The sequence below is a fragment of the Drosophila subpulchrella genome, chromosome 3R (assembly GCF_014743375.2).
Source record: "Drosophila subpulchrella strain 33 F10 #4 breed RU33 chromosome 3R, RU_Dsub_v1.1 Primary Assembly, whole genome shotgun sequence".
NCBI lineage: Eukaryota > Metazoa > Arthropoda > Insecta > Diptera > Drosophilidae > Drosophila > Drosophila subpulchrella.
This window is the reverse complement of record NC_050609.1, coordinates 19428188-19449902: the sequence shown is the minus strand read 5'-3', so window position 1 is coordinate 19449902 and position 21715 is coordinate 19428188. Positions and strand designations below refer to the sequence as shown.

The 21715-nt window shown below is 46.1% G+C and overlaps 6 protein-coding genes across 7 annotated transcripts in view; 4 read left to right on the top strand and 2 right to left on the bottom strand.

Annotated features, from left to right (window-relative positions):
- LOC119554145 (G protein-coupled receptor kinase 2) overlaps nt 1-6439 on the bottom strand; it is a 51519-nt gene extending 45080 nt beyond the window's left edge. Inside the window, exons 1-2 of one of the 2 annotated variants that reach the window (XM_037864936.1) lie at nt 5756-6439; nt 941-992 (exon numbers count right to left, since the gene is read on the bottom strand). The gene's annotated coding sequence lies outside the window, so the exon portion shown is untranslated. The remainder of the gene's footprint in view (nt 1-940; nt 993-5755) is intronic. The other variant, XM_037864925.1, reaches the window with a different exon arrangement.
- A 678-nt stretch (nt 6440-7117) lies between these two features.
- On the top strand, nt 7118-9985 carry LOC119548534 (polyribonucleotide nucleotidyltransferase 1, mitochondrial). The gene is made up of 5 exons (XM_037855831.1): nt 7118-7236; nt 7288-7480; nt 7537-7956; nt 8018-9238; nt 9306-9985. The coding sequence occupies exons 2-5, from the start codon at nt 7335-7337 to the stop codon at nt 9832-9834; spliced, it is 2316 nt and encodes a 771-aa protein (XP_037711759.1). The 5' UTR covers nt 7118-7236; nt 7288-7334; the 3' UTR covers nt 9835-9985.
- A 131-nt stretch (nt 9986-10116) lies between these two features.
- LOC119548525 (eIF-2-alpha kinase GCN2) lies at nt 10117-16177 on the bottom strand. The gene is made up of 10 exons (XM_037855820.1): nt 15792-16177; nt 15562-15731; nt 15003-15508; nt 14303-14930; nt 13674-14246; nt 13435-13611; nt 12867-13368; nt 11755-12807; nt 10731-11701; nt 10117-10673 (listed from the first exon to the last, which is right to left on the bottom strand). The coding sequence occupies exons 1-10, from the start codon at nt 15858-15860 to the stop codon at nt 10547-10549; spliced, it is 4776 nt and encodes a 1591-aa protein (XP_037711748.1). The 5' UTR covers nt 15861-16177; the 3' UTR covers nt 10117-10546.
- A 526-nt stretch (nt 16178-16703) lies between these two features.
- On the top strand, nt 16704-18341 carry LOC119554418 (UDP-glycosyltransferase UGT5). The gene is made up of 2 exons (XM_037865311.1): nt 16704-16940; nt 17011-18341. The coding sequence occupies exons 1-2, from the start codon at nt 16709-16711 to the stop codon at nt 18339-18341; spliced, it is 1563 nt and encodes a 520-aa protein (XP_037721239.1). The 5' UTR covers nt 16704-16708.
- Nucleotides 18342-18564: 223 nt separating this feature from the next.
- On the top strand, nt 18565-19923 carry LOC119554242. The gene is made up of 2 exons (XM_037865081.1): nt 18565-19590; nt 19640-19923. Exons 1-2 carry the CDS (start codon nt 18676-18678, stop codon nt 19904-19906), a joined length of 1182 nt encoding a protein of 393 aa, XP_037721009.1. The 5' UTR covers nt 18565-18675; the 3' UTR covers nt 19907-19923.
- Nucleotides 19924-20083: 160 nt separating this feature from the next.
- Nucleotides 20084-21689, top strand: LOC119554235. Its single transcript, XM_037865069.1, has one exon. The coding sequence runs from the start codon at nt 20110-20112 to the stop codon at nt 21589-21591; it is 1482 nt and encodes a 493-aa protein (XP_037720997.1). The 5' UTR covers nt 20084-20109; the 3' UTR covers nt 21592-21689.
- Nucleotides 21690-21715: the final 26 nt, after the last annotated feature.

Here is a 21715-nt window from a genome sequence, read left to right as displayed (position 1 = left end):
GGATTATTCGTTTTTTATTACCATTAAATTTAGTGTTAAAGCTACATGGGAGTTTATATTTTTATAACTTATGAAAACATTTTATTATTCTTTATTATTCTTTTAAACTGCTATATTCTGCTAAATAGGTTAGGATCTTCAGAAATACTTCGCATACTAAGCGGTTCCCATATTGATAACCACAATCTTCAAACTTCTTATTATGATTTATCAATACATTTCGTATTAAGGAACAAAACCGAGGGCCGAAGTACTTTGAGATAAAATGTATTTCTCTGTTTAAAGAATCTTTACAATAGCCAAAGTACGCACTGCATAAGTATTATTAGGATGTTGATAAGTGCAATCTGAATTCCTTATCAGCAAAACCGCTCAATCAGTTATGGAATTATACAGAAAGCTATTATTAAATGTATTTGCGTAGTGAAATTCGCCTGGTATTTCTTTGGTTATCGAGCACAAAACTTCTTCGGCAAAGAGTGCAAATAACTGATAGACCCCCGAGAAGTAAGCCCACTCTAAGCAAATGGGTGAGTAACACCAGAAACAACGTTAAGCGCCATAAATGTTTGCACAATGATTCTCTCTTGTAAAGTGAATGAAAAATGATTTGTGCTCCTCGGGACAGATATAAATTCAATAAAAAACGCGATTGGCCACTGAAAAAACAAACTCATCCGACGTCAGAAAACACTTAGCGATAGCAGTTCGCCGAAGCGATGCCAGTTAGGAATTTCTTTGGGAGAAAATTGCAACCAGACTGTCGCTGAATGAATGCCAATTCATTTGAATGAGCGTGCCGTGCTCGTCAATCAAATGCTTCTATAAGTGCGGCTTCCGTATGGTCGATCTATGACATAATTTATGGCGGAACGTGAATAGTGTGTCTTATCAATTGGCCAGATAAAATTGCTCAAATTCCCGAGAATTGTAAACTCACCTTTGGCTGCTCGAAATGGAAATGACCGATTTGCTGACGGCTGGTTGGGTAACTGAAAGTGAGTAACGCAATTATGGAATTAACAACTGCAACAATAAGGTTTTAAGGTTAACGTGAATCGGGGTTTTTCGGTACAATTCTTTATGGCCATCTTTTGTGGCAACAACGAACGCAGCGGACCACCCAGGATTAGGTTTAAGCAAAAGTTCCTGGAAACTCAGGCACCCTCCGATTTCTTCCCTCCCCTCAGCCCGCATTATGGTTAATGAATTCTACACGTATGGCGGGGACCTCGAATTGGGTTCCATTGGATTCGGTCTGCCACTTGGGCGAAAAAATCCTGTTCTGCCGTCCAGTTTTTGCATAAAAATGTGGCTATACCCTTTTTGCTGGCTAGTCATAATCAATTTGTTAAGATCTGACTCTTTGTCTGGCGAAAAAATCACTGCGACAAAAAGTATTTTTGATTTTTTAAATTGAGCCACAGCCTTTACGAAAGTGGCTCTTTAAAAACTGGTTTAGTTAAGTTCAAGGCCTTAACCCATATGTTATTTTAATTATATATAAATAAGCTTATTTAAATTTGAGCACCCAACCGGTTTAAACGCAGCTGAAAGCCGCTTCCTCTTTGGATTAAATCCTGGGTAAACACTCTGGTATATTTTACAAAAGTGCTTCTGACAGCTGAATAATTTTGTTTATAATTTAGAATTCTCAAAAGAACTAATCACGCGTTATTTGAAAAAACGATTGCACAATACTTGGCAATCGATTGGAAAGTGTTTTTGACAGTTGAATAATTTTGCACAATCAATTGAAATGGTTTAAAATGCAATACGATTACTTTCAATTCTTTTTACCATGTTTAAAATGGGTTTTTAATAAAGAAGGGTGTGCTTTTCTGCGACTACTGTTGATCAATTTCATTTGGCTCCTGCTCTGCCCTTTTCGTTTCATTTAGCCAAGAAGTCGCTGTTGCCAAGTCGCCAAACTTGGCCGAGACAAAGTCAAGGTGTTGGCCACGTTGCGTTGCCGATTCTATATGCTTTTGCCATGGCTTTGCTGCTTTTTGGTTTAAAAGCGAGGGTCAATGCACAAGAGATTGGTTTTTAAGTGCAGGAGAAGCCGACAACGATTCACCTTTTTCTCCCTGCTGTTTTTGGGCTGCAAAGTTTCAATGACACTTTGCATAATTATTTGAAATTCTCTGCCTCGTCGGGTGATGGATCATGATATCCTATTTGTGTGTTGACAGAGGCAGAGCTCCGAAAAAATCCAATTTCTGGACCCACCTCAAATGCGCCGGCAAACAATACTTGGATAGAGGCGAAAAAAGCAAAAAAAGCAGAGCTCCCCATAAAATGGCAAAGTTTAAAGGTTGATGCGACAAAGTGGTAATAACACTCAGTCAAAGCAAGGTGAAAAGGGACTGGGGTTTGCTTTAATCAAAACTGAAAAACTGAAAAATAAAGAGGCAACAAAAGCGTCGAGGCGGCATAAGCCGAACAATTTTGGGCACAGGAAGGGACCAGAAAAAAGTCAAAAGAATACTTCGTTTTTTTTTTGTCTATGTGTACTTTACGAGTTGTTTTTATTCCGTGGGGAAGGGCAGTGGTTATTTCGGGGGCGGCTGTGAATGTAAAACGTTTTTCGGCAGACAAGAGCAAATAACATAGCCCCTAGCCAAATATTCCGGGAAAAACGGAGCCGGAGAAGCGGCAAATCTACTCGATGGAAGCTCCTCGGAACGAAAGTTTATCAAGGTCATTACGCCAGCTTGGCTTCTGTTTGCTCCATCAGCCAACAGCCGCCCACCTGTCGTTCCCATCTTGTTGATTAGCACCAAGAATTTCTGTTACTTCTTATCAATTCGACGGCAGAGTGGGCAGGTGCGTCAGTTCAGTTCAGGTGTTGGCCCGGAATGCGTTCCACCCCCTAACGAAAGAGGATTGCCGGATGGTAAGCTCTTCGAAAAGATGAGAAGCACGGAGGAGAGGCCATTAGGAATCAATTCTAGCCCGCTAGGATGGGGGAATTGCTCATCGAATTTGGCAGGTGGATTGGATATGGATTGAAAGTGTGGCAATTACCTAAGCAAACCCAGACCTGAGGGTTTAAGAAAACCTTTAGCAATGACAAATTAGGTTAGGGAATGGTATTGTTAGGATTGGATTCAAGTTTGAGGGTCAAACTATATTATTCAGAATTTGATTTAGACGAAAACGAAATAAAAAGGGAAGTTTGATAAAGCGTATAATCAAAGAAGTATTTATCTTTCCAACGAATCTTATTCACGGCAGCCAACTGTTTCCCACATTTTCCCAATTAGGGACTATCCTTTTATCTATTTGAAATTAAAGCAAAGCACCCATCATTAAATTGCTTTTCACTTGAAGTCATTCGATTAAATTTGCATGCCCTCCGAGACTTCCTTTGGCAACTAATAAGGCCGTAACCCTTCGCCCATTTACACTTATTCCTCGTTCACTTTTCCCGACATATCCCGCAAAACTTTTCTCACATTTCACTTCAACTTTTCCCACACGCACAAGGAACTCCAACTGCAAGTTCTAATTGAATTTAGTTTTATTAGGGAACATGAAAGGAAAACACAGGGCCTGGAAAAATGGAAACCTCTGGAGCGTTTTCAGTTTTCACTGGCTCGAAAAAAAGGGGGAGGGAAATATAGTTTCTTAGAAGCAAAGAAAATCCCATATTCCCAATCAGGGGTGGCAGGTTTAATTAGATTGGACAAGGAGGGAACCTCGACTCTTTTGTAAAATTCAAAGCCACAAGAATAACAAGCACCGAAAGTTGGTAAGCCGATTTTGGCCAAAAAACCAGAAAGTGAACAAAGGCGGCGACCACAAAAAATTGATTTAAGCTGATTTTCGGGGCATTTGTATTCTCTATTTCTGTTGCTTTTTTGTTCTAGGGACTAACAATATTGACCAACGACCACGCCCATTTTCGGCTGCATGCGGGGCGTGCGGGGCAATTAATATCAATTCCCGTTGGGCCATTAACACGAGCCAAAAACATATTGGCTAACAAGTGTCAAAGTCGCGCCAAATTAGCGCAGAAGGCGATGATGATGGCATGTGGGCGTGGTCGGGATTGGAATTGGGATTGGAGACATCCAGGGGATGGGTTCAGGTCCTGGCGATGATATCCAGCCAAGGGAAGAGCAGCATGTGGCCAACCCTCCTCCACGTACCAAATGGGGTTCGTCATTTGGGTCCTGCCCTCATTGATAATAATATTCGATTGGGTTTTATTTGCCCATGGGGTTGGAACTGATGGTTTATTGTTGTCTGGTCTGGTCCGGCCTGTGCCCAGGATACGGGATACACAGGATACACATGTTCCTACCAATTGCCTACGTCACCCTGTGGGAATGGGTTGCCATTCGAGTCGATAAACTGTGACGCAAGCCCTCGAAACGGCGAAACAATAGTTCCGACTTGACAGTTGAAAAGGGCACCACATGGGGTCACACATCACAGATATTGGACTTTAACCATCTGCAGAGCATAGTTCGGGTTCTTCTGTAAATGGCACATTGACTCCAATCGCCCGATGAAAAGCGGAAACGTTTATCAGCAAAACGTCCAGCCCGTCTTAATTATGCAGCCAGCGATTCAGAAACTCTGGAACAATCAGAGACACCCGGCTGCCGATGACGTCCCACAGAAAAAACAACTCGAAACGCAGAGGCGATAAGGAAAATAAGGGAAACACATCGAAGCATTGCGAGGGCCGTCCTTGAAAATGTGGGGAAAGACTTTCGCTTTTGGGGAAAAACTATTTTTAACGACTCACATTTGTCAGCTGCAAATGGAAACGGGAATTTATTACCCCGGCAATGGATGGAGATTTATGGTGATTTCAAAATGGTTCACTAATTGGTTCGAGTTCTTAGTTTGATGCTCATGCTATAAATACACGGATTTTTAAAGTGCAAGTACCGCGAATAGATTGCTGTTAAATTTTAAGATTTTGGTAGTTCTAAATAAGTGAGTCATTGACTTATAATGTGAGTTGCACAAAATATGACGCAAGTACTTTAGCATTTCTTAAAACTTTTCCTTGACAAAAAAGGAATGACGGGTGATGAATAAATAGTGACAATATTAATATTATTAATGACAATATAAAAAACATGATTTTAAAATCTGAGACATATAGTGACGACACTTGAAAAATTAATCACTGTACTTTCTAATATTTTTTTTGAGTGAGCAATAGTCTTAATAAAAGTCCCTGGATTCGTAACATAATATGAGAATTTTCAGGAGATCCGTATGAATGAATAGAATTTGCTGTGCTAAATGATAAATCGGGTTTTTTTGGTTTGTATAATGATAAATCCTTAGAAATTTATACGATCCCTCAATTCAAGCGAATATTTCAATAACTTTTCGATTACTTATCGATCGGCCCTCTTCAGTGGTTAAAAGGATAGGCGACAAAAACAAAGTGACAATTAATAATGAGCTATAAATATTCATATTGTGCATTGTTTGTTTGTTTGCCCTGCATGACTGTGTGTGTGTTTAAAGAACGAAGAAGAACCAGCTGATAAGCATTTCCGATTGCTTTCACTTTTTAATCGATGGACAGACGGGGATGGGGAAAAGGGATGCCGCGAGTCCTGCGGCATTAATGCAATTAATTAGACGAGAGAGACAAGGCCAACGTGTGTGTAATTTACAGTTACGTTAAGTGCTTAAGTGCATCAGAGGGGGACAGCAAATGAGGTGTGACCATCGAAGAGGAAGAGGCAGCGATTTCCACCTGATTAATGGGACTTACCTGTTTGTTTGATGTTCTTTTTTTACCGCTTAGTGCGAACTTCAGCTAGTTGGAATTTATTCGCAACAAATCTGCGGATTCTGATAAGCGCTCGTTGATAAGACCCTTCTCTTTCTCTCTCTGTCTTTCGCTCACTACGCCAATTGCAGCATAAACAATTTGAAAGAAGAAGCAGCGACACGCCTAGTGGGCAATTTTCCGGCTTTTCCGTTGGAAAATCTGCGTTTTTTTTTCCTGGCTCTGTGCTTTTTGACTTTGCCTTTTGGCTTTGCGCAAGATATACTCTTTGATTTTTGTTTTTCTTTTCAATTTGACCGCATTTGTCGATTTTGGTTTTCTTTTATGCTGTTTTTGTTGTTGTTGCGGCTCTCACCAAAACTGACACTCACACACGCGCGCTCTCACACACACACAGATGGGCGGGCGGGCACACACAGACACACACACGCACACAACGACACACGCGGCGTTTCGCTGACGGAGAAAATACGAAAAATACGGCGAGAAAATTTCTGCTTTTCCTAAGGAACGTCGCGAGAGGCAAACGGTTGGTTCTGACCAGGTCTTCTGATTAGCGGCGTTTTCACGGCGGCAAGACGGCGTTCGCAATTGGGCTTTTTGCACAAGTCCCCGATGGATCCGCGAAATGTGTCTGCTTTCGAAAAAATTTTTTGTTTTCTGTGTGACCGTCGCCGGCGGTGGGTGGATATGCTGCAGTTTTTCGGAGAAGCGAAAATACCACGTCGTCTAGCGGAATGCAGGGGAGCTTTTTTTTAACGGAGATGGTAACATTGGATGTCGACTATTTTTAAAATGATCCTATCGATATATCTGTTTTGAAAAACATAAGGATATTTAAACTATCAAGTGAATGTTTAAAATATTCAATGAATGTTTTACTAAAGCAAATCTACATTAGGTATATTATAAAACACCAATTTCGATTTTAAAAATTCCAGTTGGGCTTGTGCTTGCAAATAGCGTATTTATTAGCGGACGCCTGTTTTTTATTTAGTATTTTTTACGAGTTAAGGTGACTTTTAAACTTGGCGCTTATAAGAAAATCACTGGTATCTGCATCTGCACCACACGGTTACTAACACGCCATCTACAACTCTGTGTATTCAGTACTCAACTCAGCCATTTAGTAGCTAGATTTGGTATTTTTTGGCTAGTCCGTGAGCGGAAATATTTATGTTTTAAATTGGCTTCAATAAGGTTAATACAAACTAGGACCGATATCAAAAAATGAAATAATGCAGGGAAGAATAGTTTTCATAATTACTTAATATAATATTTAATTGTATAGCTATTTTTCAGCTGTTTACTAAGTTCGTCAGGTGGCAACGCCAAACGCACACATGTTGCTCACTCTACCTTGTTTTTAATGGGCATGTTATTTCTTGGAATAAATGAATTAAAAGTTATACGTAAGTGTCATTAAATAACTACATAATTAAAAGGAAAAATCTAATCTAAAGGTAATTATTGTTATTGAATAAATACTGTTAGTTCACACATTACTTTTACAGGGTACTAACCTTTCGCCTTGGCCGGAGTGAACCGGCACTTTTAGATAATGGCCATGATTTTCACGAGGAAAACGCTGAAGCTGCTTAATTATCGCCTCAAATGCCTAGGTTTATCCAGTTCCGGTCCAAAACGAAGAATCCAGAGCACTGCCAATGGCGAGGCGCCGTCCGTGGAGGTGAACTTTAGCAATGGGTGAGTATGTTGCCTCCGCCTCGAGTTTCAGTTGTATAAAACCCACTCCTCCACAGACGTAACATGAGCTTCAGTTCCGGCCGCCTGGCGAGGTTCGCCAACGGAACAGCAGTGTGCCAAATGGGCGACACCGCCGTCATGGTCACCGCGGTGGCCAAATCGAAGCCCAATCCCGGCCAGGGATTCATGCCGTTGGTGGTGGACTACCGCCTGAAGAACGCCGCCTCTGGAAGGATACCCATGAACTTTATGCGCCGGGAACTGGGTCCCTCGGAGAAGGAGATCCTGTCCGCCCGCCTGATTGACCGCTCGCTGCGCCCGCTCTTCCACAAGGATTACCGCACGGAAACGCAGCTGGTGTGCAACATGCTGGCCATGGATGCGGTGCACAGTCCGGATGTCCTGGCCATCAATGCCGCCTCCATGGCGCTGTCTTTGAGTGATATTCCCTGGAACGGACCCATTGGAGCAGTGCGGTTAGTAGTAACAGGGCAACCCAAGTAGAGTCCCCAGGATAACACCTTCAATCTCCCTCAGCGTTGGCCTCTGCAATGGCGAGGTGGTGATTAACCCCACCCGCCGGGAGCTACAGTCTTCGCAACTGGATCTTGTTGTCTCCGCCACCAAACAGAACCTCGTGGTCATGTTGGAGGGCAAGGGCAATGTGGTTTTGCAGCAGGATCTCCTCAAGGCCATCAAACAGGGCACCCGGGAAGCCCAATTCATCATCCACGAGATCGAGCGTCTGCAGAAGGCCTACGGCAGGCAGAAACGCGAAGTGGAGTCGGCAGCCGAGGTAGACCCGGATCTGGAGCAGGCTGTAAAGAGCATGTGCGAGATGCGCCTGAGGGAGATCTTCCAGGACTCACAGCACGACAAGATCTCGCGTGACAATGCGGTCAACGAGGTGCGCTCCAACGTCATCGACAAGGTGTGGAGTTCCTTTCCGGACACAGAACCCTCACAAATCGGCGAGCTATTCAACCAGGCTAGCAGATCCATCTTCCGGGAGCTGATCTTTGAGCGGGGACTTCGCTGCGATGGACGGGAGTACGACCAGTTGAGGAACATTTCCTGCCAGGTGGACATGTACAAGCCGCTCCACGGATCCGCCTTATTCCAGCGTGGTCAGACGCAGGTATTCTGCACGGTTAGCTTGGATTCGCCGGAGAGCGCGATGAAACTGGACTCGTTGGCTGCTCTGGAAAGCGGTGGTCTGAAGGCCAAGAACTTTATGCTGCACTACGAGTTTCCACCTTATGCCACGGGAGAAGTGGGTCGGATTGGTCCAGTGGGTCGCCGTGAGCTGGGCCATGGCGCCTTGGCGGAGAGATCCTTGCTGCCCACCCTGCCCAACGACTACCCTTTCACAGTGAGGCTTACCTCCGAAGTTCTGGAATCAAACGGCAGCAGCAGCATGGCTAGCGTGTGTGGTGGCTCCTTAGCCCTCATGGACGCTGGAGTCCCAGTGAGTGCGCCCGCAGCGGGTGTGGCCATTGGCCTAGTCACCAAGTTCGAGAACGAGGACACCAAGCATCTGCAGGACTACCGCATTCTGACCGACATCCTGGGTATCGAGGATTACATGGGCGACATGGACATGAAGGTAGCGGGCACGCGGAAGGGCTTTACCGCCATCCAGGCGGACCTCAAGATTCCGGGCATTCCTCTAAAGGTAGTGATGGAATCTCTGCAAAAGGCCACCGATGCCAAATCCAAGATTCTGGACATCATGAGCGAGGCAATCAGGGAGCCAAGGTAAGTTAAATTTGAACAAAACCTGGAACGCCTGGTTTCAACTACTTATCATCCTTCTATTTTCCAGAAAATACCCCAAGGAAAGCTGGCCAGTGAGCGAGACCCTTACTGTGGAGCCGCACCAGCGGGCGCAGTTGATTGGACCCAGTGGCCTCCACATGAAGCGGATCTATCTGGAAACGGGCACCACCCTAACCGCTGCCGATGAGACCCAGTTCAATGTATTCGCACCTTCTCAAGCTGCCATGGATGAGGCGAAGGAACTAATCGAAGGCTATATGGTGAAGGAGCGAGTGCCGGATCTGGAGTTCGGCGGAATCTACTCTGCCAAGATCACAGAACTGCGGGACACCGGAGTGATGGTCATCCTATATCCCAGTATGCCACCCGCTCTGCTGCACAACTCGCAGCTGGATCAGCGCAAGATTGCCCATCCCTCTGCGCTAAATCTGGAAGTGGGTCAGGAGATCCAGGTCAAGTACTTTGGCCGCGATCCCGTCTCCGGTTTCATGCGCCTCTCGCGAAAGGTTCTCCAAGGACCCGCCTCGGCGATCCCCCGTTCGCTCAACAAATCTGCCGGAGAAAGTGGAACGTGAGTTCCGCGATGTGGATAAAACTTGTACAGCTTTCGTTTGTTATGTTTCCCCTTCGGGAAGACACTTTCAAAACATGCAACTTTATTGTAGGCTTAAAAATTTCGTGTTTAAAACTTGTACGTATATAAAAAAATATGGATGAAGATTCACACTCTGACCGTCCTCTTCGTTACTTTGTTGTTATTGTTGGATTTGAAACCAGGATAAAAATCAAATCGGAAGATTTTCTATGAAAACCATGAGCCTCTTCTTTAACTTATTCTTTATACTCCTTTGAATTCTGATACTTGAATTCTTCGACGAGCTAAAATATATTTCTACAAATTGAACAAGGAATTTTTTGCAAGTTTTCAACTATTCCTTTGACTTAGGGTGAACAGCATCAGTAAGGGTTTTTACTTTTAACCAAGTAATATATAATCTATTTGCTTATAAATTAGAGAAGTATTACATGAAATGGCAGAATCTCGTTCTTCGCCAAAGAAACAAAATATTTTCTTCAGATCCAGAAACGTGCAATCTCAAAAATTTCGATTCCACCCAATCCATTATTAAACTTCTAAAAACGAATTTTGATTCGACAAAAAGGTAAATGGCACGGAAGACAGCCAACTAAGTAGAATTTTGGCCCAAATCATTTGTGACAACTAAAAGCTTATACTAATGGCGAAAACTACTAGGTAGTGCCGCCCAATCTATGCAATGGCGTTGGCTAGATGATGACGCGATAGTAGGAATCGGAAATGCTGTACAAGGCAACTATTGGAGTTTTGGCATCGCTCAGATAGTCCACCACCTCGTCGTTTATCTCGGATATATAGCGTTTGTATTTTGGAAATCTACAAGTGTATAGAGTCTGGGCAAGCGCAAGAAATAAGGAAGGTTCATTCACTTACCGCTCAATCACAAAGTTGATTTCCGGTTCAGTCTCTTTTTTGCGTATCTCTCGGGGATTGATGGCCCCCACAATGGCATTTACGACAGCCGGCGGCAGCTCCACCACCAGCACCACGAAGGTCTCCTTTTTGATAAACTGCGATAAGGTGGAGCTCATCTGCTGGGCCACCTGGTTTTCCAGACGCCGTTTGTAGTTCGCCGTCGGCTTGTCGTGGGTGAGGAACGTTACCTGTAGATTCGGCAGCTGGCTGTAGCTGTTCTTGATGGTTGCATTCGATGCAGAGGTGCTGAGTCCGTTCTCGCCGCGTTCCCTTTCCCGTCCGCCACTGCTCCTGTTGTCGCCAGCTCCCAGGTTTGACAACTGGCTGGAGTTTTCCACGGTGGCTCCATTGAACCCATCTGTTCGCAGCAGCTTCTGGATGAACTCCACCAGTTCGGTTCTGGTCAGGTGACGCTCCTGGAAACGTTCCCTCTCGAAAGATCTCACTCTCAGCGAGCCGTTCTCCGCCACAAGGATGACATGTAAGGCTCCTAGACGAGCAAGATCCTGTGCTTCGTCCCCTAGTTCGCTGGCGGCTTCCACAATGCCGCAACGGATGCCAACCGACCAGAGCAGTCGCATGATGTAGGTCACATCCTTGAGCGGCGGTCGAGTCCCACACACGCAAATGCCAACGTCAATGGCTCGACAGTCCTTGGCGTACTCTACACCCACTGCAGCTACCAGTTTATCCAGGGAGAATGTCAAGCCTGCTCCACTAAGAACTCCTCGTGCAGGCAAGGTGGGATTAAAGCTCTGCGCTTGCTTTTGGAATTCATGCAGCATGGAATCGTATCTCTCACCAATCGCCAGAACCGAAGGATGTCCAGAGCGATTGGGTTTCAAGTCAGCAGTCATCTGCCACACGATTCCACCGCTGCTGGCACGGTCGAAGCTGATGGGCAGACCAGCCCAAATGTGAATGGGGCACTAGATTGGAGATGGTTAGAAAAAGGTAACTCCTTTAAAAGTAAAACTGTTACCTTTACACCTAGACTGTAAGCCAATCCCACAACGGTTTCCAGTTCCCTCAAGGCTCCTCTCGCCAGCGAAGCCGCTTCGCCCTTCCCGCGCATCAGAGATTTTAACGCCGAATCGTCCACCGTGCTTCTGGAACCAGTCAGCAGAAAGTTGGCCAACAACATGTCCATCAGAGTTTGGCCAGAGGTTCGCGACTTCTCCATTATCCCTGTAATACTTGAGTGAAACTGGAAGCGTGAGATGCGGGACTCAATGAAATCCATGGTGCCCTCGAAAAGTGCTCCATACTGAGCCTTTGGAACATTACAGAAGATGAGGATGGCCCGCAACAGATTCGTGTGATTCATGCGGATCGCAAGATTCTTTTCCCGCAATCGCGGCAGTTCGCTGGTGATTTCAAATGCAAGCGATAGGAGTTCCGCGTCCACTAGGTGACTACCCGTTGTGGGAGCAATGATGTCGAAGGAGCAATCGTAGCTCTGCTTGGGATGGAAGTTGAAGACCCGCTCCTCTCGATAAACTCGGTCCACACAATAGCGACGGATAAGGTTTACGCTGTTCATGGTCACGTGGCGGGCAAACTGGGTTCTTAGATCGCAAGGTAGGACCACCACACATCCGGAGTGGGTCATCAAGTGGACTGCATTGGCGTTCGCATTATCACGGCTATTCCGTGCAGAAAGTGGCGACAGGAGCGGTGAGTCCACCTCTATGGCTCCATGTTTTCGAAATAGATTTACAACCTTGGCCTTGACAAACTCAATCACTGGATTCAGGGACACTATATCGTCGATTATGATAGCCGAGTTCCAGGATTTCATGGCCCGACTGCTGCCCAAGTGGTAGGTGTGCTCCAGCACCTCGTCGCTCTCCTGCTGGAGACAGCGGGCCACCAGATTTTTGTAGGCCTTGCTTTGGGGATTGGCCAGGGCGTGACGCAGCATCTCTTGAAGTTCATTGGCCTCCAACTGGGCTGGTGGAACGAGGTCTGAGCTGAGCAACTCCTCGGCAGTAGGCCTCTGGGCGGGATCGTGGTTAAGAAGCCATTGAAGCATCTGAAAGTTTATTCAACAGTTAGACTCTATAAAGCTTTCAAAGGAGGGTTTTAGTTTACCTTCACCGTTTTCTCGTACTTGGAATCCTTAAGCATCGCTTCCGGTATGTTGATGGAAGGATTCCTGAGAGCCATAATGGTCTGAGCCCGCTCCATGCTCGTGTCAAATGGCGGCTGGCACATCTCAAACAGAATGATGCCAAGGGTGTACATGTCCACCTTTTGGTTGTAGACGGATTTTGAGGCATTTCCTGTCAATTCGGGGGCCACGTAAAGAGTGGTGCCCACCTTTCCCGTGCCAGTGCCATCCTCCACGCTGGTTATTTGATTAACAGGCGCAGGGGCCGCATATTCGTGAGCCTGCAGGGCTAGAAAGCTGGTGGTGGCCAGGCCGAAGTCTCCGATCTTGATCTGATCGTGGGAGTCCAAGAAGATGTTTACCGGCTTCAAATCCCGGTGAATGATTCCTTGCTGATGAATGTGCGCAAGGCCCTCAGCGATTTCCCTAAATAGACGCCACAGGCGATCCGAGTCGTCAAAGAGATTGTCATCGATGGCGGTGCTAAATGGGAGTGCATAGTTATTAAAAAGATTGAAAATCAACTAGGAATTTCTTCACCAAACTCACCGTAGTGTGCATTTCTCGCAGAACTCCATCTGGATGTACATTACCTGCATCAGCGGTTTTGGTGAGTTGGTCTTGCCCCTGGTGGAGTCCTCCTCCTCCTCGTCATCGTAGACAGCCACCTTGCCATTGGAGTCAACGAATTCGATGCCATCGGAATCTGAATCCTCCATGGTGGGTCTGCGAATTAAAAACCATTTATTTATAATGATTTCAAACGGAGGGACTAAAGTGTTCCTTACATATAACCATTCCACATGCTGGATGAGCTGTCCTCTTCGTCCTCATCCTCCTCCAAAGTAGGTCCAAGTTGTGGTGACTTGGCGGGTTTCACGCTGAGCTCCTGCTGGCTCTGAGACCATTCTCCACCCAGCAACTTGTCCATTTCCGCGGCATCTGCATCGTCCACACTTTCTATCCAACTGTTGAAATAGCGAACCACATTCTCGTGGTTCAGCCGCGATAGCAGCTCCACCTCGCGCGTCATCTTCTTGTAGAGCTGGCGACTCCTCGCGGGTAGCGGTATCCGCTTGATAGCGTACTCTCGGTTGTCCAGAATATTGCGCACCTTCAGCACGTCCCCAAAGGCGCCCTTTCCCAAGTACATGAGGACCTCGAACTCGGTTCGCAGGCGGGATTGACTTAAAGCCAGTGTGGGTATCTGGTAAGGCATGGCGGGTCCCGTTCGCTGGACAGGATTAGGATGTCGTTGCTGAGGTAGTTGCATCACCTGCTGTTGGCCATTATCCACGTAAAAGCGCAGGAATGGATGCTCAAGCAACTCCGAAGCGGAGAGAGTGCGGTCCGAATTGCATCTGTATTTCAGAAGACAGAATTAGAAGATGATCAACTAATTTTTCCGAATAATTACTTGTCTACAAAGTCGCGCATCTCGTAACTGTTAGTGGGCATCAAGCTCTCCACCAGGGCACCCAAAGCGGGTAAGTCGCCACGACTACTACTTTGTCCAGTTCCGCTTAGGAGCTCCAGAAGATTGGGGACCAGCGAGAAGTCCGAAACGCGCACATTGCCCGTGTTGTCCATAAACACAGTGCTGTCTAGCAGGTGGCTGTGGGATACGCCCTTGTTGTGCAGGAAAATAAGGGCATCCAGAACACCACGTGCCACCATTCGAGCGCCGTCCATGCACCAACCCAGCGAGGAGGAGATGCTGAACACACTGGTCCCGAGGAGGAAGTCCTGGACCAAATACACGAGCAACCCTTCCTTCCGCTTGATGCAAAGCACGCACTCGTACGAGACGAGGTTCTTGTGCTGCAATTGGGCCAGCGAGGCAACCTGCTTCTCGATGGCGGCGATCACGTCGTCCACACGATGACTGCCCATGCACTTTGACTCGCTGCTCCAGTGACACTTTCCTCCGCCGATGCAGGGCTGCTCCAGTTGGCAGTACTTGATGTTCCACTCGGTGATATAGAGCAGCTGGCCGCAGTGCATATCTATGCCGGTGTAGGCGATGCACCCCCGCTGTGAGTGACCTGAAAAGTAAAACAGATTATTAGGAAACCATACGTTTAAGATAAGGAGCCTTTTTCATGAGAAACCCTCACCCACACAGCCTCCCCGCTGAATTTGCCTGCCCATCTTGTGGAAGTAGAGCGTATCCGTGTTTCGGTGATCCAGGCATTTCGATGGGTAAATGTGGCCTCTATAGTAAGGCGAGGAATTCTCGGAGCTCTCCGATGAGCTGGGGTGCCGGGGATTCGATTCGCTCATGCTGCGCCTGGGCTCGCCGCGCCTCTTAGCCTCCGTTTTGAACATCTCCTTGCGCCGCTCCACCTCGTCGATGAGCGTCTGGCGCTGTAGGGATTCCCGCTGCCGTTGTATGTCCTGTAGCTCCTGGTCGCGCTTCTGCTTGTCCTGAAGCATCTGATCGTAGAAGGAGCCCTTGGGCGGCTTGTTGTGCTCGAGCAGGAAGGCCTGAACGGTCTGGGCCAGTTCATAGATCATTACTTCACCACGCAGCTCTTGGGACTGGGCCTGCAGTTGGTTGCGTAGGGCCTCCAGCACCTGATCCGACATGCCCTTCGACTCCTCGAGTGAGATTTTGGGCGGCCTAAGGGAAAAACAGGTTTAGCAGGTGAATTAAAAAGGAGATTCTTATCTCACAATTTGGGGTACTTTGAAGGACAGGTGACATGCAGTTTTGTGCAGACATAGGTCTCTAGACCATTGGATGAATCTCTCAGCGGGGTGAGCTGGATCCTTATGTCCGTGGGCTTCCATAGGGCAGGATTCGCCTGTGGTCTGAGGTCCTCCACTTCGCCGCCGAAGATGGACTGTTGCAAGTGAGAAGAGGGATTAGTTTGATGGCTACTGACGGCGGAACAGCTGCTCACCTTTATCACCTCCAATTCCTGGCTTTGCCGCTCACGGAAGGACTCCTTGGTAGCCATTTCGTCCGCCATTTGTTCGCTAAATCTCAGTCGAAGTGGCTTAAGTGAAGTCCCGGCTACATTTGGGTGCTCTAAAATACTGGATCGGTGGTTCTTCCTCTTTTTCTCACCGGGTTATAAGATTTTCAGCCGGTCTTCAGCGCTGGCAGCTGTTTCCCAATCAGCTGCTTTCTGCATTACTTTGCCTCTTGCTTCGACTTGGAATCAATGCCGAATCGATTAATAAGCCAATTCCTGCTGTTTTATTGCGTAAAAGTGGCCACCTGTTGCGCTTTTTCAATAAATTTTCCCGGAAAAGGAAACTTTTTGCGTATTTTGTACTAAGTTAGAGATGCACTTGTTGCGATAACACGCTTGTCTATCGAGAGATGACACAATTGGCGTTATCGGTTTTTAGCGCCAACGGTCGCGATAAGTTTTTGGCCAACCGAAAATTTTAAATTCAAATTCCTCTGAACAATAACACTTCGACTTCTAATTTAAGAACTTAAGGTTATGGTCTGGTATGGATATAACATACGAAGGTATGGAACAATATTTTTGAAAAACAAAGTCCCATGGACTTTTTCCAAAAACGATGGTTATTTTTTTGCGTGCTTGCATTTGGACACCTAAAAGTGATAAGTGATTTGAAGCATTAGCAATGTAAGTATTAAAGCGATTAAACGAAATAAACTGCATTTTATGTGCTGTCTTTAGTTGTTGATTTTGCTTATCATCAGTCAAATTTTGAAAGTTTTGTTGGTACGCACCCAACTTTTATTAGGCCTTATCAGTTGAGAAAACTAGACTTTGCATAGACGAACTGATCTATTTAGTCTTTCATTTGATCTTCAAGGCAGAACATGTCTGGTTTAAATATGTTGGGAATCTTTCTGCTACTGTGTCTTCTCCCAGGATATTTGGAAAGTGCTCGTATCCTGGCTTTGTTTCCTATACCGAGTCCTTCGCATTACTTTTTTGCCTTACCCTACCTGAAAAGATTGGCCTCTCTGGGCCATGAAATAACCACCGTAAATCCGTTTGCCATGAAAGAGCCAATAAAAAATATACACGACGTTCCTATTCCGGAGGTGTTTGAAAATATTGATGGTAATGTTTTATAGTTCTTTACAAGACTTTTTATTTTGTGATTAAACACGTTTGGCGAATATCCTTCCAGAGGTCCTTAGATATGCATCCTCTTCCAGGAGCGCCTGGCAACATAGTGATTTTACCAACGAATACGTTCTGAACCTCACAAACATTGTGCTAAATAACGAGGTAGTGCGTCGCGAGGTTCTCGGCCCAAAAAGGTCCCATTTTGATCTTGTGATAATGGATCTTTGGAGGATGGACGTGCTCTGTGGTCTGGCGGCCCATTTAGGGGCCCCGATAATTGGAATGGCCCCGTATGGCACAGACTGGAAGATTGACGAACTAGTGGGCAATGTCTCACCGATGTCGTACCTCCAATCTCCCTCTTCTGAGCTTCACGATTTGGAGACATATGGGGGACGATTGGCACATTTTGTTGAACGAGCTATTTCCTGGATCAACTTTAAATGGTGGCATGCGGAAAAACAGGAGGCGCTCTATAGAAAGTACTTTCCTAGTACAGCTAGAGATAAGCCCCTATCTGAGATCTCCAAAAACTTTGCCTTGGTCCTGGTTAACCAGCACTTTACACTGGCTCATCCGCGTCCCTATGTTCCAAATATTATCGAGGTGGGTGGACTTCATGTCGAACAGAATCCCAAGGCCTTGCCCGCGGCGCTGGAGGACTTTGTCCAGGGTGCTGGTGAGTCTGGAGTAATCTACTTCTCTCTCGGAACCAACGTCAAAAGTAAATCCCTGTCCGAGGATCGTCGAAGAGTGTTGCTCGAAACTTTTGGAAGTTTACCACAGAGAATCCTATGGAAGTTCGAGGATGATCAGTTGCCAGGAAAACCTCCGAATGTTTTGATTAGCAAATGGTTCCCTCAGCAGGACATTCTGGCCCATCCCAATGTTAAACTCTTTATAACCCACGGAGGATTATTGAGCACTGTGGAGAGCATCTATCATGGAAAGCCCATGTTGGGCCTGCCCTGCTTCTTTGACCAGTTCCGCAATATGGAACATGTTCAACGATCTGGTCTGGGTTTGGTTCTCAACTTGAAGGAAATGACAAGGGAAGATTTCAACTCGACCATTATTCGACTTATAACGGACAGGAGCTTCGAAGAAATGGCACAGACTACGGCAACCAGACATCGGGATCAACCCATGAAGCCTATGGAAACGGCAATTTGGTGGACCCACTATATCCTTCGGCACAAGGGAGCTGCGCACATGCGAGTGGCCGGCAGGGATTTGGACTTCATAGTATACCACAGCCTGGATGTCTTGGGCACATTTTTAGTGGCCTTTTTAGTTGTCCTAGCAGTTTTCGCTTTATGTGTGGTTAAAACCTGGAACAGATGCCTTTCAATTGAAAGCAAAAAAAATAAGCAAAAGAAAAAAGTTCAATGAATTTTTTAATTGTCCTATATATCTGTTCTTAAAATAGAAATGTTAATTCTCAAATTGTACAATAAATAAATAAACATAAACGAACGTTAGTACGAAAATGTATATTTTTTTGGTATTTCAAAATGTTTAACCCTGTAAAATCTAGGTTTTTCCATTACCTTTGAGTACTTAAAGCTTTAGATGGATCACCTTTTTAAGATCGTTTGATTTTGAATAAGCTGCTTATTAAAGCTCGAGTGTAACGGTGATTTGGTTAGTGTAATGCTTTTCTCGTCTTTTACCCACAAGTACCTTGTTTTTCGTGTTAAATTTACCTGTAATTGTGATTGAAATCATGGAGCAGATCCGAGCTGTGGTGCAGTTCAATGACAATAAGACCGCCGGAAATCCAGGGCAACGCGACGGAGCAGTCTTCACTGGAGCTTGTGCATCGGGAAGGGGACAAGAGCCGCCGGCTCAGGGCTTCCAATATGGCGGCCAGGTGAGCATTCTGGACGAGCACAGCCTGCGACTGCTTTACTGCCAAAACAGCTCCAAGCCGCACTTGATCATGTCCCAAAAGTTCCACTTTGATGTGCTGAGCACAAGGGAAAGTGGCCAAGAGATTCCCATCCTTCTAAACCATCTCTTTGGGAAGCGGCGAGATGGTTTCCTCATCCATCTGAGGGTGAGGCGCGAGTGCCACCTGATGTTCCTCCTGGACACCCTGGTGATCCAGGTGAGATCGATTCTGCAAAGCGAGGGTCTCCACCTGTATCAGGGCGCATTGAGGTTCAGGAAACTGCTGGAGGACGACGAGGGAAACAGCTTGCAAGTGGAGCGCGCCTTCGACGACCTCCATGGCCTGATGTTGTGGTTCCTAAATCAGTACAGGATGCGGGCTCAGCTCAGCACAGGACCCGGTCACGAAGCCCTGGAGGTGGAGTACATGGTGTCCTCGGAGCAGAGGCGAACCCGGTTCCGAGTGCGGCTGTCCATCCTTTTGGTGGCTATGGAGGAGCTCAGTGTGGACTCCCTGCGAGGGCTACATGGCTACTTTCATGATGAGAAAGTTGAACCCGCTGTCCCTTCAACCGAACTCATAGACTTTATGAAGCATGTGACCAAAAGGAGTCGCGGCCAATCCTTGTACATGCCTGTAATGTTCCACGTCGTGGCTACCAATTCCCAGGTGGATGCCCAGAATGCCCAGCTCCTCAGCCTGGCTCATCTGGTCAGTCGGCAGAATGGCATCCAATCGGGTTCTCAGGTGAGTATCTTATGTTCCTCCACCCGCCATTACTTATTATGATTTTTAGTCATCCCCCTGCTCCTTTGCCCACTTGAATCACTTGGAGACCCAGCAGCAGGAGATCCAAGATCGCTTTAGACTGGTCCATGCCAGTCTGATGCAGTACATTCAAAAGGCGGAGCAACTGAAATGCTATCGGCAACGATTCGATGACCAATTGGCCCAGTACGAGGAACTACTCAAACAGACAGCCAATACAGAATTTGGCCATTTTCTGCAGGCCTCTCATGCGAATCTGCATCATATAAATAACTTGGTGGAAAGGAATAACTAGGGAAGGTTTTACTTCTTATATATGTCGTTCATTTCCTTTAAAATGTCTTGTGTGGTAACCATTTGTATTAATTTTAACCTACAATATACTCTAAAATAATGAAACGATCTAGCTGTCTTGATTCAAATAACATACTTTTAGACTATCAAAATTCTAGTATTCAAAATTAACGTTTCACCGAAAGAATAAGAAAATTCTGGACCATGAACAGCCACCCGGCGACCAAAAAAAACCATCTTGTGCTAGTGGTTCTTACCGATCCCAAGCGACGTGGTCATGTGGATGATCAAAATCTGGAGAATGATATCAGGCTTTTGGACAGCAAGTCAGTGTTGTTGAGAATGCAAAATAACTTAGCTAAGCCTGGTAATCAAGTGAATACTCCTCGCTACTACCGTCACTTGGAATTCGATGCCATTGGCCATGATTTTGAGAATCACATCAGGGCGGAGCTAAGCGATTTTATTGGCCAAATGTTCCGTCACCGACGCCATGGAAGTCTGCTGCGTATCACAAGCCAAAGGAACCACAACCCCAACCTTCTGACCCGCCTATTGGTAACTGAGGTGGACAAAGTGATGGTATCAATGCGCTGTCGTCTGAAATCAGTTAACATAGACTACTTTGATGTCCGAAAATTCGACATGGTCAACATGTTGGTGGAACCCATTGCGGTTCCCAATCGGCGAAGGGTCACACCTTCCGGAAAAAGTATTCCCAGCACCAGGGAGCTGTTCCAGTGGCTAACCAATGACCTTACCTCCATAAGAGATCGTGGAATTGGCGATGATTATCTGGACTTTGAGTTTGTGTACCGGGATAGCTTGGCCTTGCAGCACAGGGTTCATCTTTCAATGTTTCACATCTTCGGCAGCGAAAACCGACCCGATTTGGTCGAGTTCTTTAGACAGTTGCCACAGGGCAGGCAAAATGGTAGTACCCTTTTAAACGATTGCTTAAAGGAGTCCTTCGACTTTAAGAGTCCCAATTCTGCAGTGGTTATGTTTGAACTGCCCATAGCTCCCGATCAAAGTGATTCGAGGCGCAAGATCTTGAAGCTGGCGGACATAGCTTATGGATCCCTGGAGAAATCCCGAAAATTAATTGCTAAATCAGAACCGAAATCAGTCTCCCAGAGTTCTATTACTTTGAACAAGGTAAGCAGGGCCTCTGGAACCCGCAGCTGTGTGAGATCAGTGCCTGACATATCCCTAGCCCATTGGCGTCGTACTGCCAAGTTCTCTCATGAGGACTACAATGGTCTGGCCTACTGGTATGGACGCATAGATTCCAAGTTTGCGGAGCTTAAACTGGCCATGGAGCAGCATTTTGTGGATCTATATAGGCGGAAAAGTTTGGACCTGCGCAGTGAAATTAGATCTATCAACCAAGATCTGAGTGAGGAGATCGACGAGAGTGGAGGCGATGGAGCCAGGTTGCAAAGGCCACGCAGGGAAGTGGATTCAACCAGGAAAATATACTCCGTCTTAAAGAAGGAATTCAAAAGACTCGAAACTGAAGCAGAGAAAACCACCTTCGCCCCCACTTTGAAGGTCTACATTAGCACAAAGAACTACGAACTTTCGGAGGCGGAGAAGGTCTTCAAGCAAAGGGAGATCGAGAATCTAAGGCTCGGTTTGATCCAGTACATCAATACGCCGGACTCCAGCATTTCCGGGGACTAGAAGTTTAACTAAATGTCACCGTGACACCTGTGATGTCTAGTGAAACTCCTTTTCCCAAGTGAAAACCTGAAAAATAAATATTCAATTGTCGATTTACTTCACTTGATCGTTCTTATTTCCAGAA